Source organism: Leucoraja erinacea, chromosome 28, assembly GCF_028641065.1.
Source record: "Leucoraja erinacea ecotype New England chromosome 28, Leri_hhj_1, whole genome shotgun sequence".
NCBI classification, from domain to species: Eukaryota; Metazoa; Chordata; class Chondrichthyes; order Rajiformes; family Rajidae; genus Leucoraja; species Leucoraja erinaceus.
In genome coordinates this window covers 17,614,774-17,632,437 of record NC_073404.1, presented here as the reverse complement: position 1 = coordinate 17,632,437, position 17,664 = coordinate 17,614,774, and the positions used below count along the sequence as shown (strand labels likewise).

Below are 17,664 nucleotides of genomic sequence, written 5' to 3'. Positions count from 1 at the left end.
GGGGTTGAAAAGGGGAAAACAGCCCTTCTTGCTCTTCAGTCATCCTCGACGGAGAGGCGACTTTTTCCATGTCGCTTCTCTGCCTCCCCTCTCGCGGCCTAACAGCTTAGATTACAGCGGCTTTTCCTGGAGTCGGGCCTGGAGCATCAGCAGCGGGCGCAGCGTGGACTTTTTCCACCGCGAAGCGGGCGAACCCTTGCCGGGGGTCGCCAGAGATGAGTGCTCAATCACTAGTCCGCGGACTACGACATCCTGAAGTCGCGGAATGCGGAGCTTCTAACTGCGGGCACGCCGTGGAGTTTCCATCGCAGAGTCTGGGATATCTTGAGGAGAATCGCCGGAGAAGAGCTCCGACCGCCAGTCTGCAGCCTATAACATCCTGAAGTCGCGGTCTGCATAAGAAAGTGGCGATTCGGGCACTCCACCATACATGGCTACGACCACGGGTGAACAAGGGAGGAGGACTGGCTGAACTTTGTGCCTTCCACCACAGTGAAGAATGCTGTGGTGGATGTTTGTGTTAAATCTTATTGTGTATTGTGTTCTTTTTAAGTGTATCGCTGCTGGCAAATTCATTTCACTGCACCTTCGGGTGTATGCGACGAATAAAATTGATTTTGACTTTGCTCGGGCTTACCTGTGCTCCCTGCTAATTCCTTAGCCAGCGTGACCTTGCAGATAACTCCAGCTAAAGCCATTAGCAAAGTCATTGGATGCTTGACACAAAAAGCTGGAGTAACTCAGCGGGACAGGCAGCATTGCTGGAGAGAAGGAATGGGGGACGTTTCGGGTCGAAGTAGGATCACCCATTCATTCTCTTCAGAGATGCTCTCTGTCCCGCTGAGTTGCTCCAGATTTGTGTGTCTGTCTTTGGTTTAAACCAGCATCTGCAGTTCCTTCTTACACATTGGATGCTTGAGTTATTTTCCATTACTCCTTGCGATGCCGTCTACCTTTTAATGCAAAGTGTCAAGGTAACAGGGAACTAGGACTATATTTTACAACATCTTTCCTTTATGAACGTGATTTCACTAATTAAGAACTGGCAAGCAGCTAGTTTTTCTGGCCAAATTTGAAAGCTTTGAAGCTTGTAACTCCAGAAAGTCATTTTGGTACAATACGATAGAACTTTATTAATCCCAAGAGGGAAATTGATCTGCCAACAGTCATAAAACACAAAATACATGAAACATGAAATTAAAGCAACGAGTGGAAAGGATTGGGATGCGCAAATATTGGGAGGGGGGGGTCAGAAAGGGGAGTAGTTGTACAGTTTTATAGCCACAGGGAAGAAGGATCTCCTGTGGCATTCTGTACTGCATCTTGGTGGAACCAATCTGTTGCTGAAGGTACTCAGGTTGACCAATGTTCGAGGAGCATCCTCCTTTCCAAGACCACCTCCCATAAATCCAACTCCGCCCCAGGACAGAGCCAGCCTTCCTGAGGAATGTATTAATCCCATTGGTGTCCGCAGCCTTCGCCATGCTGCCCCAGCACACGACAACAAAGAAGATGGCACTGGCTACCACAGTTTGGTAGAACATCTGCAGCATCTTGCGTTGAAGGAACGTAGCATTCTCAAAAAGTACAGCCGGCTCTGTACCTTTTTGTGCAGAGCCTCACTCAACCAGTACAAGTTTACTGTCCAGGTACACTCCTAGGTATTTGTACTCCCTGATAAACTGCACATCCACACCATTGATGGAGACAGAGGACAGGGGTATTCCTCTCCCCCTAAAGTCAACCACTACTTAGTCTTGCAGGTGATTCAGCCCACACCACTCAACGAAGTCGTCGACTACACCTCTATATTCAACTTCCCTCCCCTCACTGATACAGCCCACAATTGCAGAATCATCTGAAAACTTCTGCAGGTGTCAGGAGTCTGTTATATCTGAAGTCTGCGATGTAGATGGTGAATAAGAAGGGAGAGAGAACCGTCCCGTGGGGCCCCTGCGTTGCTCACTACCATGTCTGAGACAGTTCTGTAGCCTGACATATTGTGGCACCTTCAGAAGGGCAAGTGATTAAAAGTTCAATATTCATGTATGCTACTGATTCACAGAATCAATAGAACATTGATTTCAATTCCATTACTCTACAACTTTGAGTTTAAGCAGTACAACAGGGAAGTATGTGTTTCTTTGACATATCAGCCAGAGCACAGGGAATGTTCAGATGTAAAAGTAAAAATGTTCAGGTGCCATAAGTAAAAAAGATGTCATTTCAATATGGATGTTGGTGTGATGTACTTTGGCAAGATGTGCTGATATGGCAGATACCAAAGATCAGGAGAGGTTATATATAACATCCTCCCTTATATAAGTTGAGGATAATGACATAGGTTCTCACAGTAGATCGATTTGTAGTTCACAATTAAGAAGCAAGGCCAGTTACCTGTGGCCTTATTTATATGGGGCTGTAAAAGCAATCCTATTTAAAATTAAACGGTGAATTAAGCAGAACGATCCACTTTCATGATCATTAGAGCAAAATAGGAATGGTCATGTTCAGCACTTGTCTTTCCTAATGAGATCGCATTTATGAGCAATTATGAGAATTTAAGGCTAGAAACCTTAAAATAGTGGATACATTTTGTGGGAGGGTGCATTTCAAAATACTAAGACAACAGCTGGTTGTCACGATGGTCAAAAATAAGATTTTAATTTATAATACCAAGAAATGGAAGATTAACAATATAGAACCTGATTTTATTACTCCAGGGTCATATGTGAAAAACATTGGAACCAAGATTAACCTGTGCATTGGGCGTTTTAGTGAAGATTTTGATCTAAATTAGTTCAATGATTGTGGACAATCATGCAAGCATTATCAGTTGGCACACAAAACATTGGGACAGTAGAAACAAGGATTGTCATGTTTTTAGATCCTGGCAGTAAAAATGCCCCAGATGAAGAGGCATGAGAGAATTGTAGAACTGTTGTGAAACTAGATTACCAAACAGGAATAGTTCTATTTTGAAGAACTTCTGTTTTTAGATGTAGATGGAAAAGGATGACGCCATTTTCAAGGTGGTAAACACATCTGCAGTCATTGATGTTGCAGTTCGGTTTGAAGGTAACAATGACTCTTTCGGCAAGGTCTATGCTCAGTAAAAACACAAATATAAACATTCAGAAGATACAATTATGGAGCATTGCTCGGCAGAGTTTGTTAGCTTATAACAATTTTGCAAAGGTGTGTGGAATGGCCCCTTGAGAATGACTTTACTAAACTTTCCTAAGATCACAACATTGAGGTTTTCTTCACGTGTTTCAATAATGGGACTTACTGGGCCCATTAAAAATGTTGAACAGTTACATTTTATAATTTGATTCTGTGTGGTTGTGTTGGGTATTTGCTCCAGAGTTTTTCTACTTTTATAATGTTTTAAACCTTATACTAAAGTTTCTTCATATCTTATTTTAACATTAACATATACAAATTAACTAGGCTGGTCTTTCCCTGCTCAGTACCTCTGGTGGGTGGCTCTCTGTTTTGACATCTGGTTTGTGGTTGTTATTTTTTTAATTTTTAATGTTTCTGTTCCTGTCTTAACATCTTGTTAGTGGTGACCCATTTCAAAGACGACCTTCATAAAAGTCGACAAAGATATCAGTTTGTGCACTTTCTTCTAATAGTCCACCCGTTCTTTCACCTTTTTCCTTTATCCAGTAACCCACTAATTCTTTCAGATGAAGGCGGCAATTCAAATTGTACTTTTCCTAATTTCATATGTTGCATTCAGTACTCAGTGTGGTTTTCTCCACACTGGGAACAAACAAAAAACAAATACAGATTGAGTGACCGCTTTATAGTACACCTCCATTTCGTAAATAATGGTGACAGAGAGCTTCCAGTTACTTGCCACTTTCTCTATCCCATTCCAATTCTGACATCTGTCTTTGGCCTCTTACACTGTTTTGCCAAACCCCAGTGTAAGCTTAAACTACAGCATATCACCTTTCAGCTGGGAATGCTACAGCTCTGAACTCAACATCAAATTGAACAATTTCCAGAAACTGTTTCTTCAGTGTATTAAAATTAGCCAGTTCTGATGAAAGTTCACATTAACAGTGAATTCATTGATTTAATAAACTATTACAATAGATCTTAATCACCAACCACTTACTAACCATCGTGAAAATTTAAAGCTGACCCATAACAGGGGTGGTAATTGGTTCTCACATGAATCTCACACAGCAAGAAAGCCTTACACTTGATGTTGATCATTATATTATAACAGCATTTATATTTAAACCTGATCTCATTGAGAAATTAATAGTAGATGTGGGATTAATAGCGAGACATTAAGATAGTGGTGAATATTGGGCTAACTGTAATTATCCAATTGTCAGGTACAGGTGTGGTTTTAGTGTTGCAAACCATTATTTCAACCCACTAATCCCTCTGCCATTTGGTTCCTCTTATTTTTCCTCTCTCCCTCAATGTCACTATCCATCACACCTCGTCATTCCCCCTCACCACTTTACACTAGCCATTTCCTCTGCACACGTGCAATCATGATGTAAGATCTTGACCTGAAACTTCAACCATTCATTATCTCCACAGATACCCCCATACCTGCTAAAATCCTCCTTCAGTTTGTTTTTAGCTCCAAACAGCATCTGCACCCTCTTATTCTCCAACCTAATTTCAATTGTCAGTTTATCAAAATGGCAGCATTAATTTTTGAATGCAAGCTATAAATATATAAATTATTACAACAAATATTTAAAAAAATTATAGTGACAGCATTTTCTATTTTATAAGCCATAAATTCTTAGCCTATATAGGCTTGAGCAAAAATATAACTGACAATTTTTGGATAATTCAAATGGTTCAATCTAAGTAAATTCACATTTGCCTCTTGTTAAAGCTTCTACATTTGCAATAACAAATGTTCACATAATATTCTTGCAAATTCCCTACATTAAACTTCAGAACACCACATAATTCAAAGTTAAATCAGCAACTATAGCTTCTAAGTGTTGAGTTATCCATTCATACTTCAACAGTATTGTCACCAGTATTTAACACAAAATGATTTCATATTTTCTCAAAACACAGAAGTCATCCATTTGGCCCAGTGAGTCTGTTGAGATTGAATATTCCATAATCTGCAATTTGCACTTGCCCATTAACTTCCCCTGATCCTCCCACCATAGAGGCAATTTACAATAGCTAATTAATTGAACATCCAGCACAGCATTGGGATGCAACAGGAAACTGAAGCACCCAGGAGAAACCCAAATAGCCCGAGAGAACATGTAAACTCCACACAGACAGTACAAGAGATCAGACCATAACCCAGGTAGCCACACTTCATTACCTTGCTACCCAGTGTGACTGCCGAAATTATCATTGGTCGAAGGTAGATCACAAATTACAGTACATTTCTCAGTTTTGACACTTACCACTTATTCCACGTCTTGCATACTCTCATACAGATGCATAGGTCCCTATGGCTCAGGTAACTGAATATTGCCAGCCACACCTCTCTTTGCACCACATGTTCTGATCCACTGGTAAGTGGTAAAGAATCAGGTTCAGGGCTATGAGGTGGAGGACGAACCACATGTCTCTCCATTTGAAATGGCTTGGGAGGAGACTGCACTGGAAGTTTGCTTAGTATCCGTGGACGAGATATATTTCCAAGAACCTTGTGACAAAGCTGACTGGATGGTCCATTTTTCTTCTTTAATGAAACCTCCACTGTCCTGAAAGAGTTTTTTTGAATATTTTCTCCCCTTAAGGAATAATAGTTATTTTCACCAACTTTTGAAGCCAAGGAAAGCAAATTAGATTTTGTATTCCTTGCATTCTCTTCATCTTCATCTTCTTCTTCCTCGTCATCCTCTTCACTAAAAATGTCATTGGAAAATCTTCTGAGCTTTGACCTTTGGCTATCTGTCTTTGCAATGGACCTCGGACTAGATTCCCCACTGCTTCCTTCGGATCTCTGTAGACTGGATTCCGAACCAGAGCTAGAATCGGAGTCAGAATCTGAGCTGGAGCTGGAGCTGGTAGCTTCATTTCTGTTGACACGTTTCATCATTTGACGTATCCGTTCTATCCTATCTGCATGCTCTGACCTTTCAAGGTGGTTTACTTTATTAGATTCTTCCGAGTCTGGAGTTACTTTCCTTTTCTATGGAACAAAAATCAAATTTAAATAGTTAAGTAAAACAAAATATACATTCAAATTCTGAACTTCATAATCAAATAAAAATTGACAATATTCAAAATGAGAAGATAAAAACTTCCAATTATTTTTTCTTTTCAGCACAATAAATTGAGAATGTAAACCCCCCCCCCCTTTCTGACTAATGATTACAATTTTCAGGTTTGCATCAACAGAATTTGCAATGATTTAAAAAAACATATTTTTCGATGTATATATGAAATTCCTGCCAAAGTACAGTTTGACAAATGTCAATCAACTTGGGAACCAAACCCAGTGCATCCATTTTTATCTTATTTCTGTTGTAATTAAAATGCCTACGATTATAATGTACCTCAAAATTGCTCACTTAAATTTTATATGCTAAATACAGTGGCCACATTACAATCAACAATGTTGGTTGCACCTGCTGAAGAAGGAATACCGACCAGCAAACCATGCAATTGTTATCATCTAACCTGAAGTACCGGCTTAACCAGAACGCAGTGATCATTAATACTGCACATATAGGACTAGAAAATTTGTTTTGATATTAATCTCGAATATCACTGGAGCCACCTGAAGCATTCAAAAGAATCTTCAAAAGAGCCCTCTTGACAAGGAACACAGAAATGAATAAAGTGTTTTTTGCTCTCTTTCAATGTCTCATTATATTTTTAATGTAAGCATGTCTAATTATGATGAAAATAAGAATAAGGGGTAAGTTTTAAGAATAAGGGGTAAGCCATTTAGAACAGAGCCGAGGAAACACTTTTTCACACAGATAGTTGTGAGTCTGTGGAATTCTCTGCCTTGGAGGGCGGTGGAGGCCGGTTCTCTGGATACTTTCAAGAGAGAGCGAGATAGGGCTCTTAAAGATAGTGGAGTCAGGGGATATGGGGAGAAGGCAGGAACGGGGTACTGATTGGGGATGATCAGCCATGATCACATTGAATGGCGGTGCTGGCTCGAAAGGCCGAATGGCCTACTCCTGCACCTATATATTGACCACTAAAATATTAACCTTGCTCTCTGTTACTGTTGCTTTGTACAAAATGATATGGTTTTTACTAATTAAATATAATGTGATAAAAACAGATAATGTTTAGAATTCAGGCTTGGAATTGGATGGAAGCTGCTGGAAATGTGATAAGAGATTTGGAAAATAATTTAAAGCATTTTATATCAAGTTGATGGGATAATCATGTAGAATCTAATTGAGACATTGTTGTATTAGTGTCCTGAGCTAGTGATTGAGATTCCATTCAACAATACCAGCCAATATTTCTGATACCAAGGACCAGTATGAGTATATTGAAAGCTTAAGAGACAACATGCTTTGCTTCACATTTAAAAGTGTGATTGCATTAATAAAAATTTAACTCAATGGAAGAAAGTGAAACATTAACCAAAGTATAAGTGATGGTAATACTTTGTTAAGAAAAAAAGCTGCTGATTAAGGGAATCTGCAATAAAACAAAAATATACACCAACATTTGCTCAGCATGGAGAGGTGGTTGAATTACTGTTTCAGAGGAGCAAACTTAAAAGATAATGGTGGCTCAGTTGTGACATTTTAGGCTCCGTGTCAATTTTAAAATTTCCATTCAAGGGGCTTAAGAGATGTCTTTGTTAATACGCATCTCAACTTCAAATAAAACAATTATTTAGTCTTCAGCAAATTGATGTTTGAAGATCAGATCAGGTCACATTGAAATTAGTAATCACATGTTCAACAATGATGACAGCACAAAAAGCATTTCATATACCATACCTGTAAAGTTGAATGGTTGAGATTGTTAGTGCATGAATGCAGGGATTCATATTAAATTGAAATTCCAACCAATAGTTCAACATGTGAGCTATGTGAGGGGGGGGGGGGGCATTGCTTAAAGTTAGATTTTTTTGCAAATGAAGTACTGTGTGCTAACAAAAATGTAATAGAAAATACAAAACAATGCAAACAAAGCAATGGACAGCATTTGTGATGCAGCAGTCACATTTTAAATTTATCACAGAATAGAAGGGCATGGAACAAGGGCAAGGCAATAATATGGCCTATAGATAATTTCAAATATTTTAACATTTTCAAGAAATTAGTCAGATATCGAATGCAGAAAATGCAAGATTTCATTTTATGATTACATTGGTTGCTCTTAGATTATGCTAAAATATAAAAAAGATACACTTGTTTTTGTTATATATTAGGTGCAATTAAGAGTATTTTATAAGGGACATAATGCACTACATTAAAATAATGTATACAGTAATATAGAGAAGAATTTATAATTATTATATACAAAGTGAATAGTTGTCATAGCAATAAGCAAATTATTTTTCAAGTTATTTTAGCAAAGAAATAGGACCCCATGTCCTACACTGTTCTTGCTGACCAAGTATGCATCCATACTAATTTCATTTACTAGCGCTTGGTCCATCGCCTTCCAAATGCTTGTCCAGATACTACATCCATTCTGTGAAAGTACTCGTCTCCACCCACATAGACATTGTATTCCAATTTCCAACTATCCTCTGGTTGAAAAAAAAATAATTCCTCAAATCACTTTTAAACCTCTTACTCCTTACCCGAAAACCAATGTCTTCTAGTTTCAAACATCTCTGCTATGGGCAAGATTTTCAAATTCACTGCCCTATCTATGTCCCTCAATTTTGTATACATCTATCAGGTGCCTCAGCCTCCTCTGCTTCAAGGACAACTAACCCAATCTATCCAATACTTCCTCATGACTGAAACATTGCATCCCAGACAATACCTTGGTAAATCCCATCTGCACCTTCTTCAGAGCTATTGTCCTGCCTCCACTGTGGCAACCAGAACTGGACACAATATCCCATTTGTGGTCAAAGAAATGTTTTGTCATGATGTACATGGCCTCTATGCTTTTATATTCTCATACCAAATAATGGAGGCAAACATCCCTTATACTCATCTCATCTATCTGTGCTGACCTCTTTAAAATCCACAGACTTTTTCCCCAAAGGCACCTATTCCTCAATCCTTGGCCCCATCATTCTTATATATCCTACCCTTTGTTGACCTCGCAAATAAGCATTAATTTGCACTTTTTGGGATTAAATTCCATCTGCTAGAGCTCCGCCAAATTTACCAACTGATCAATATCATTCTGTGGCCCTACTACCAACAACCATTTGTGTCACCTGCAAAAACATCATTATCTGATATAAAATTTAATTTTGCACAGAATTTATGACCCATTGTCCTCCGAATTAAAATCAGATTAATAGATTGATTAGATGCCATCGTAATGATCTGCCTGCCCAATTAATAGTACTAATAAACATTAATGCAGCAAAATAAATATTTTTTTAAACCGATTACAACTGCCTCACCCAATGACATAACAGCCTCTACGATATTCACAATTTAGTCAGTCCAGTCCTAGTTAGAAAAATGACACTTGGATTCAATAGCCATAAACATCTTCCTTGGATTCTATCAAATTGATAACAATTAGTTACCACTCCCATTTGTGAATGCTATATAGAAAAATCTAACATCTAAAATTAATTTAGGAGGAAAGGTAGCAATATCTGAAGACAGCAGACAGCCATTATTGAAAGATGCATGTGAACAAGAGCAACACTGAGGAAATTCACAGCAACAGGTTCAGAGATATAGTATATTTTTGTGCAAAATGCTGGAGTAACTGCTGACAGCTGCCTGTCCCACTGAGCTACTCCAGGATTTTGTGTCTACCTTTGGTGTAAACCAGCATAGAAACATAGAAAATATGTACAGGAGGAGGCCATTCAGCCCTTCGAGCCAGCACCGCCATTCATTGTGATCACGGCTGATCGTCCCCTATCAATAACCCGTGCCTGCCTTCTCCCCATATCCCTTGACTCCACTAGCCCCTAGAGCTCTATCTAACTCTCTCTTAAATCCATCCAGTGATTTGGCCTCCACTGCCCTTTGTGGCAGGGAATTTCATAAATTCACAACTCTCTGGGAGAAAATGTTTTTTCTCACCTCAGTCTTAAATGACCTCCCCTTTATTCTAAGACTGTGGCCCCTGGTTCTGGATTCGCCCAACATAGGGAACATTTTACCTGCATCTAGCTTGTCCAGTCCATTTATAATGTTATATGTGTCTATAAGATCCCCCTCATCCTTCTAAACTCCAGTGAATACAAGCCTAGTCTTTTCAATCTTTCCTCATATGACAGTCCCGCCATTCCAGGGATCAATCTCGTGAACCTACGCTGCACTGCCTCAATCACAAGGGTGTCCTTCCTCAAATTAGGAGACCAAAACTGTACACAATACTCCAGATGTGGTCTCACCAGAGCCCTATACAACTGCAGAAGAAACTCTCTACTCCTATACTGAAATCTTCTTGTTATGAAGGCCAACATTCCATTAGCATCTGTAGTTCCTTTCTACACATTTCTGTGCAAAATGGAAATATGCAATGCAATATAAGAACATAATCACATCATAGAATGTGTTCTCACATGTTGGGAGTGCCTTGCTGTTAGACAAGAATAAAGTAGAAAGACCTGTTTAGAAGCTTCTAATGTCCTGTTGAAATTGTGGCATTTAGACTAACACTCCCCAGCATAGTCCCGGGTCCATCTGCAAGTACATTACAATAGGCATCCAAAAGACAAAGCCGTGTGCATGACTTTGGCACCTTTGAGGGGAGGGGGGGGGGGACGCGGTGGGACTAAAATGCCGTTTTATACTGCCTATCGGAGGCGGACTTCCTCGGGCTGCTAAGTGCTGCAGAAAAATCCATCCGCCTCCCGTTTTTTAGTTTTAAAATAATAAATAAATAAATAAATGGATGACATTTAAGAAAGAGTCGTTGCACAATTTAATATTTGGATTAAAATAAAAAAGTGGCCTTGAACGCCCTCAATGCCTACAATATGACGGATCGCAAGAACGGGACGAAACAAAGTGTAAGTCGTCTATTTTACATATAATCTTGCTTCATGGGATGGCTTGCGAAAATGTGATTTGGGCCCCATACAAACCAGCAGTGTTTTTCCTGCCAATATGGGGTTCAAATTCACCGCAAATGCAACGTTCCAATCGATTGCGTTCCAGAAGCAAGATGATTAAAATGCCCTTTTTTTTGGAGATAAGCCATCTAAATTGTCTATATTTTGTGTTATTCTCTCTCTCTCCATGATCATTATTTTTAAACTAAATATTCACAACAGTTTGAGTCACATGTATTGTGCAAAAAACAATAATTTGATTATATTTTGGGTGGATATTTCTAGATTAATTTATGGGAATTAAACATTAAATTCCTTCCATCTGGGATATAAATTCATGACAGATTAAAAATCATGTTATATTGTGAATTCTTGTGTGAATGGGATTAGTTTGTTATTTGGATACTTAGGCTATATAAAAAATTTAAAAAATTCGTAAGAAATGGAATCTACAGGACATGGTTAATGGGGAAAGTAGTGGGCAGAAAGGCATGTTATGTGCGGTTTGAAGAGCAAAAACTTGTAGTTTACAATACCAAAATTGAAAAGTTGAGAAATTGTACAGAATTGCTTATTGGTTACAATCTGAGGAGTATGATGATGCTACTGATTATGATATGCCAATGTACCAGCTAGCAACCGATCTTCTCCATAAAGACTTGGTCAATTGCTAGAAATTGTAATTTATTTACCCATCAGTTACGGACTTACAGCATATTATACAATAATATTAAAGTTCTGATCTTGAGAATATCACATTTTTGAGAATATCACATTTTTGAGAATATCACATTTTTGAGAATATCACATTTTTGAATTTTCAAGGCAGTCTGGGTGTTTATTATTATTTCCATCACAACGGTCAGTTTTGTAATTAGCTACAATTAGGTAATTAACTAATTATATGCTTTAATTTCAGGTCATCCAAATAAGATGTTTTATATTTGTTTCAGAATGCTTCAATCTACAATAACTGAAAATTTCTTTCAGTTCTCTTAATTTTTAAGAAAGTTATGGACTTTTGACTGTCCTCGATCGCAGCTTTTGTGAAGTCAATGGAAAAGCAATAGGGAACAAGATGCTAATTTCCGAGTATGAAAATGGCCATAACTTTTTTAATACTGAAGATATGAAAGTGAATTAGGTGTCAAATTAAACTTGTTTTTATGCTTTATCTGATGAGATAAATTGCAGACTTGATTTTTTAAACCTCAAAATGTTGCAACATTGCTACATACAGTATACCGAGACCTGCAAATCTACTATTATAAACAGGTTCAATGCCTCTGGGTTATATTAATCCAAAAGTATTTGTAGTTTGCCTATGAACATTGTGACCCACTTTTGGTACAATTAACATCAGAAACTATTTTCTGTCATCTTCTGCAAGGGTGACAACTAGTATGTGGATTAAGAAATTTTACCTTTTGCAATTTTGCACGGTACAAATCAGTTGCTAAATTGTTAAAATATCCCAGCATGGCACTGATCTGAAAGGATATTCTAAAGAATCTACCTACAAAGATTAGATTAACCTTTTTATCTGCACTAAAAACCATAAGAGTTTAAGTTCAAACACTTTGGTTCTGTCTTCACTAAGGAAGCCATAAATAATCTGCCGGAAATAGCAGGGGACCGGGGGTCAAATGAGATGGAGGAACTGAGTGAAATCCAGGTTAGCCGGGAAGTGGTGTTAGGTAAATTGAATGGATTAAAGGCCGATAAATCCCCAGGGCCAGATAAGCAGCATCCCAGAGTACTTAAGGAAGTAGCCCCAGAAATAGTGGATGCATTAGTGATAAGTTTTCAAAACTCTTTAGATTCTGGAGTAGTTCCTGAGGATTGGAGGGTAGCTAATGTAACCCCACTTTTTAAAAAGGGAGGGAGAGAGAAAACGGGGAATTACAGACCAGTTAGTCTAACGTCGGTAGTGGGGAAACTGCTAGAATCAGTTATTAAAGATGGGATAGCAGCACATTTGGAAAGTGTTGAAATCATTGGACAAAGTCAGTATGGATTTTATGAAAGGTAAATCATGTCTGACGAATCTTATAGAATTTTTCGAGGATGTAACTAGTAGAGTGGATAAGGGAGAACCAGTGGATGTGTTATATCTGGACTTTCAGAAGGCTTTCGACAAGGTCCCACATAAGAGATTAGTATACAAACTTAAAGCACACGGTATTGGGGGTTCAATATTGATGTGGATAGAGAACTGGCTGGCAGACAGGAAGCTAAGAGTAGGAGTAAACGGGTCCTTTTCACAATGGCAGGCAGTGACTAGTGGGGTACCGCAAGGCTCAGTGCTGGGACCCCAGCTATTTACGATATATATTAATGATTTGGACGAGGGAATTGAATGCAACATCTCAAAATTTGCGGATGACACGAAGCTGGGGGGCAGTGTTAGCTGTGTGGAGGATGCTAGGAGGCTGCAAGGTGACTTGGATAGGCTGGGTGAGTGGGCAAATGCATGGCAGATGCAGTATAATGTGGATAAATGTGAGATTATCCACTTTGGTGGCAAAAACAGGAAAGTAGACTATTATGTGAATTGTGGCCGATTAGGAAAGGGGGAGATGCAACGAGATCTGGGTATCATGGTACACCAGTCATTAAAAGTAGGCATGCAGGTGCAGCAGGCAGTGAAGAAGGCAAATGGCATGTTAGCATTCATAGCAAAAGGATTTGAGTATAGGAGCAGGGAGGTTCTACTGCAGTTGTACAGGGTCTTGGTGAGACCACACCTGGTGTATTGCGTACAGTTTTGGTCTCCTAATCTGAGGAAATACATTCTTGCCATAGAGGGAGTACAGAGAAGGTTCACCAGACTGATTCCTGGGATGTCAGGACTTTCATATGAAGAAAGACTGGATAGACTCGGTTTGTACTCGCTAGAGTTTAGAAGATTGAGGGGGGATCGTATAGAAACTTACAAATTTCTTAAGGGGTTGGACAGGCTAGATGCAGGAAGATTGTTCCCGATGTTGGGGAAGTCCAGAACAAGGGGTCACAGTTTAAGGATAAGGGGGAAATCTTTTAGGACTGAGATGAGGAAAACGTTTTTCACACAGAGAGTGGTGAATCTCTGGAATTCTCTGCCACAGAAAGTAGTTGAGGCCAGCTCATTGGCTATATTTAAGAGGGAGTTAGATGTGGCCCTTGTGGCTAAATGGATCAGGGGGTATGGAGAGAAGACAGGATACTGAGTTGGATGATCAGCCATGATCATATTGAATGGCGGTGCAGGCTCGAAGGGCCGAATGGCCTACTCCTGCACCTATTTTCTATGTTTCTATGTAAAACTAAACTTCTGAAATTTCAATTTACAGTCAATGTCATGTATATTCACTAAATATCCCATTATTTTTTTTTTTTTTTAAAACATTTCAGAAGCTAAAAATCACTCCAGCAACCTAGGTAAACGATCTTAAACAAAAAGGTTGCACAACCCATAATTACTGCACTTAATTCTAATTAACTTCAAACCTATGCAATGGTAAATGAACCCAAGCAGGATAGCATAAGGGCTATTATTTATGACATAATGGGCATAAGCACAATTAAACAATACACCCAAAACTCGTGACATTAGTGTTAAGGTTCATCAAACAAAAAAAACCTGACCTGTTCCTGTATCACCAACAAAATGAACACCTTTCTGCACATTAGCACCTGATCAAATGCACATAAGACAGTTGGCTATTACTTAGCTGTTCAAAAAAATTGCACCCTGGTAACACAGTTCCAATAAATAGTTACAGGAGTGGAAGAAGAAATATTTTCAGATGATCCTCTCTAACACAAGGATGAAGATGCAATTTTGCATTCAAAGTTATCAGATGAATGCAACTAATGAGGTTGATCACAACGAATCACTGCACTCAAGGCCTGAAGCTCCATGCCTTTGGATTTTAAGAACATTCTAAACAAAACAGGATGTATCATTATGTTGATAGATATTATTAAATTATTTGACACCCAAACATTTCAACTGCATTAAAAGAGTGACTAATGCACAGAACTCAGAAGACTAGCAGCCACAAAAGGTCGTTCAACCTGGAATTAGTTCAGCAACCTGCCACTGTGGTTTCCATAAAACTGAAATAATAATCCAAAATTCTTAAAAATTGTGTATTCTCAAATTGAAAAAAAAATCGGGTTAAAAGCAGTTTAATGCCTGTTAACTACTGCCGTATAGAACTGTTTCACGAAGATGTTCATATTAGTTTACTGGAGACAATAAAACCGAGCAACATAATATTTTCTTCTAAAGCCAACATTGCCTACCTTTCTCTTTTGAAGTTTGTCATCTTTTCCTCCTCTCAGCTAAAAAAAAGTACATCATGGTTAGAATTTTTCATACAACTTTTTCACTTTGCTACATCATACATAATCTCTTGTACAAAATAAATGACACACCACACTATTAGTCAAAGATCAGTAATTAAAAAACATTAGATAATGGATTGTAATTTCAGAGAGTTAAGTCTGAATCAGATGCATTATGAATTTCATTTTTGTCCTCGAGTAAAGGAATCTGGGACCATTAAGAGAAAGCATTTCACCCTTTTAACGTTTTTGCCATTAGGCAAAATCTGGGACCTTGCTCCATAAGAAATAACTTTGCTTAACTGAATGCATTCATAAAAACCTTTCTAGCTTAACTTTAAAATTGACAACTAACCCAGAATTCACTGGCATTGGTTCCAAAGTTCTACCAATCTCATCTTGAAACTTCGATCTTGAAAGCTTTGATTTAATTACCCTTTTCAGTTCTTGGGAATGTAGCTCTAGTTATGCAGCATTCTCTCATGATTCAACCATTCAACTCAGATTATAATTCTAATAAATTCCTGCTGAATATCCTCCAAAAACATTCTTTCCGTCATATAGTATGGTCAGAGGCATTCAGTATCTGCTGCTTAAATGGGATGTTATACAATTGCAACAAAATTCTCACCTCTTGCATTGTGATTCTCCAGGCTAAAGACCCATCATTAAATTAGCTTTTCCGATTATTTCATATCTCCGTAGATACATTTTTTTATGGTCTAAATTAATGAATGTCAATGGATGAGATAGCAGGCTCTGGCAAAGCTTTAGAACTCGCACTACTTTCCCAACAAAAGTAGCAAATGTTTTAGTACGTAAGGTTTTAAAGGTGATGAGAAGAGCTAAGTTATGACTATTTAAAAACAGACAAAGAGGGAAATAAAGGATAAGAAAGTGCTAGAATTATCATGACAGTTACAGTTTGAGGGGATTATTCTACATACACTACTCTGTAGGAAAAACATTGAGACATAAATATGCAATCTGAAAAGTCTTCAAAAATGTATTTACTTTTGTTAATTTTCCATACATAGTTAATGCAACCAGTTTATGAATGACCAATAATAGTATATGGAATATATTTACCAGTCTTTAATTCAGGACAATATCAGAGTTTTCATTCATCTATTCGACTGAGTGACTGGATTAAAGCCACTCCTTGAATTGAACATAAGGCAGATCAAGACATTGTTAAAAAAGATTAAGATGACCTGATGGAAAGTCATTGTTCCAGAAGCATTGGTAATTGTTTCCCTTGTCACACACAAATGCTGCCTGGCTGCTGAATATTTACATCCTCCGTTTTGAAATATAGGAAACCTAAGCTTTTGGTCTTCAGAAGAATGCACATCTCCTGGTTCATGCAAGGCTTCTGGTTAGGAAACACTCGGATAGTTTGTGTAAGAACACAGTCCTCCACACATTTCCTTATGAAGTCTGTAACGACTGAGGCAAATTCATTCAGGTCCGTTGCCGAGACCTTGAACATTGCCCAGTCAACTGACTCCAAAACAGCAATGGTAAAAATCCTGGCAAGCACTTCCTCCTATGCTGCATTGTTCTATGACTCTAAAAACAGTTTTAACAGCATAAAAAAGGGCACAGCTCCAAGATGGAGTATTTGAGATTTACACCGCCTTGCTTTCAATTCATCCCTTCAGTGGCAGTTCAACATTATTTTCTTAATCACATTTTGCCCTCTTAGGTTTCATTTCATCATTCAAATTGCAAAATGTTTAATACTGTCCAACTGACCAATCAGATAAAATTAATGTGATTCAAGGTTTAATGAAAAACATACTCAAGCCTAAAATAGGCTGCCACCACAGCATCTAAAAATACATTACTTTCTGCCAGCAGAATAAAGTATACTGGATTGAACAGGCAGAATAAAAAAAGGCAGCAAAGTGTATATAAATACAATTTGGGGACTGGCCTTATTTAAAACAGTACATCTCCCTATACTTTATTCAATGAATGAAGATTCAAATTCACAACAGAATGTGAGGAAATGCATAAATATTTAAGAAACCTATTTATGTTTTTTCACTCTAACTACTCTTCCTTCTCAGAGTCAAGCAATTCAATGGTGTTTAAGAAGGAACTGCAGATGCTGGAAAATCGAAGGTACACAAAAATGCGGATGCAGCAGCATCTATGGAGCGAAGGAAATGGGC

At 38.3% G+C, this 17,664-nt stretch overlaps 1 protein-coding gene across 3 annotated transcripts in view; it reads right to left on the bottom strand.

The window, feature by feature from the left end:
* LOC129710720 (lysine-specific demethylase 2B-like) overlaps positions 1-17,664 on the bottom strand; it is a 138,420-nt gene that overhangs the window by 42,544 nt on the left and 78,212 nt on the right. For all 3 annotated transcript variants that reach the window (XM_055657908.1, XM_055657910.1, XM_055657907.1), the window contains 2 exons: positions 15,443-15,481; positions 5,418-6,151 (listed from right to left, as the gene is read on the bottom strand). In XM_055657908.1, coding sequence (XP_055513883.1) covers positions 5,418-6,151; positions 15,443-15,481 — 773 coding nt within the window. The remainder of the gene's footprint in view (positions 1-5,417; positions 6,152-15,442; positions 15,482-17,664) is intronic.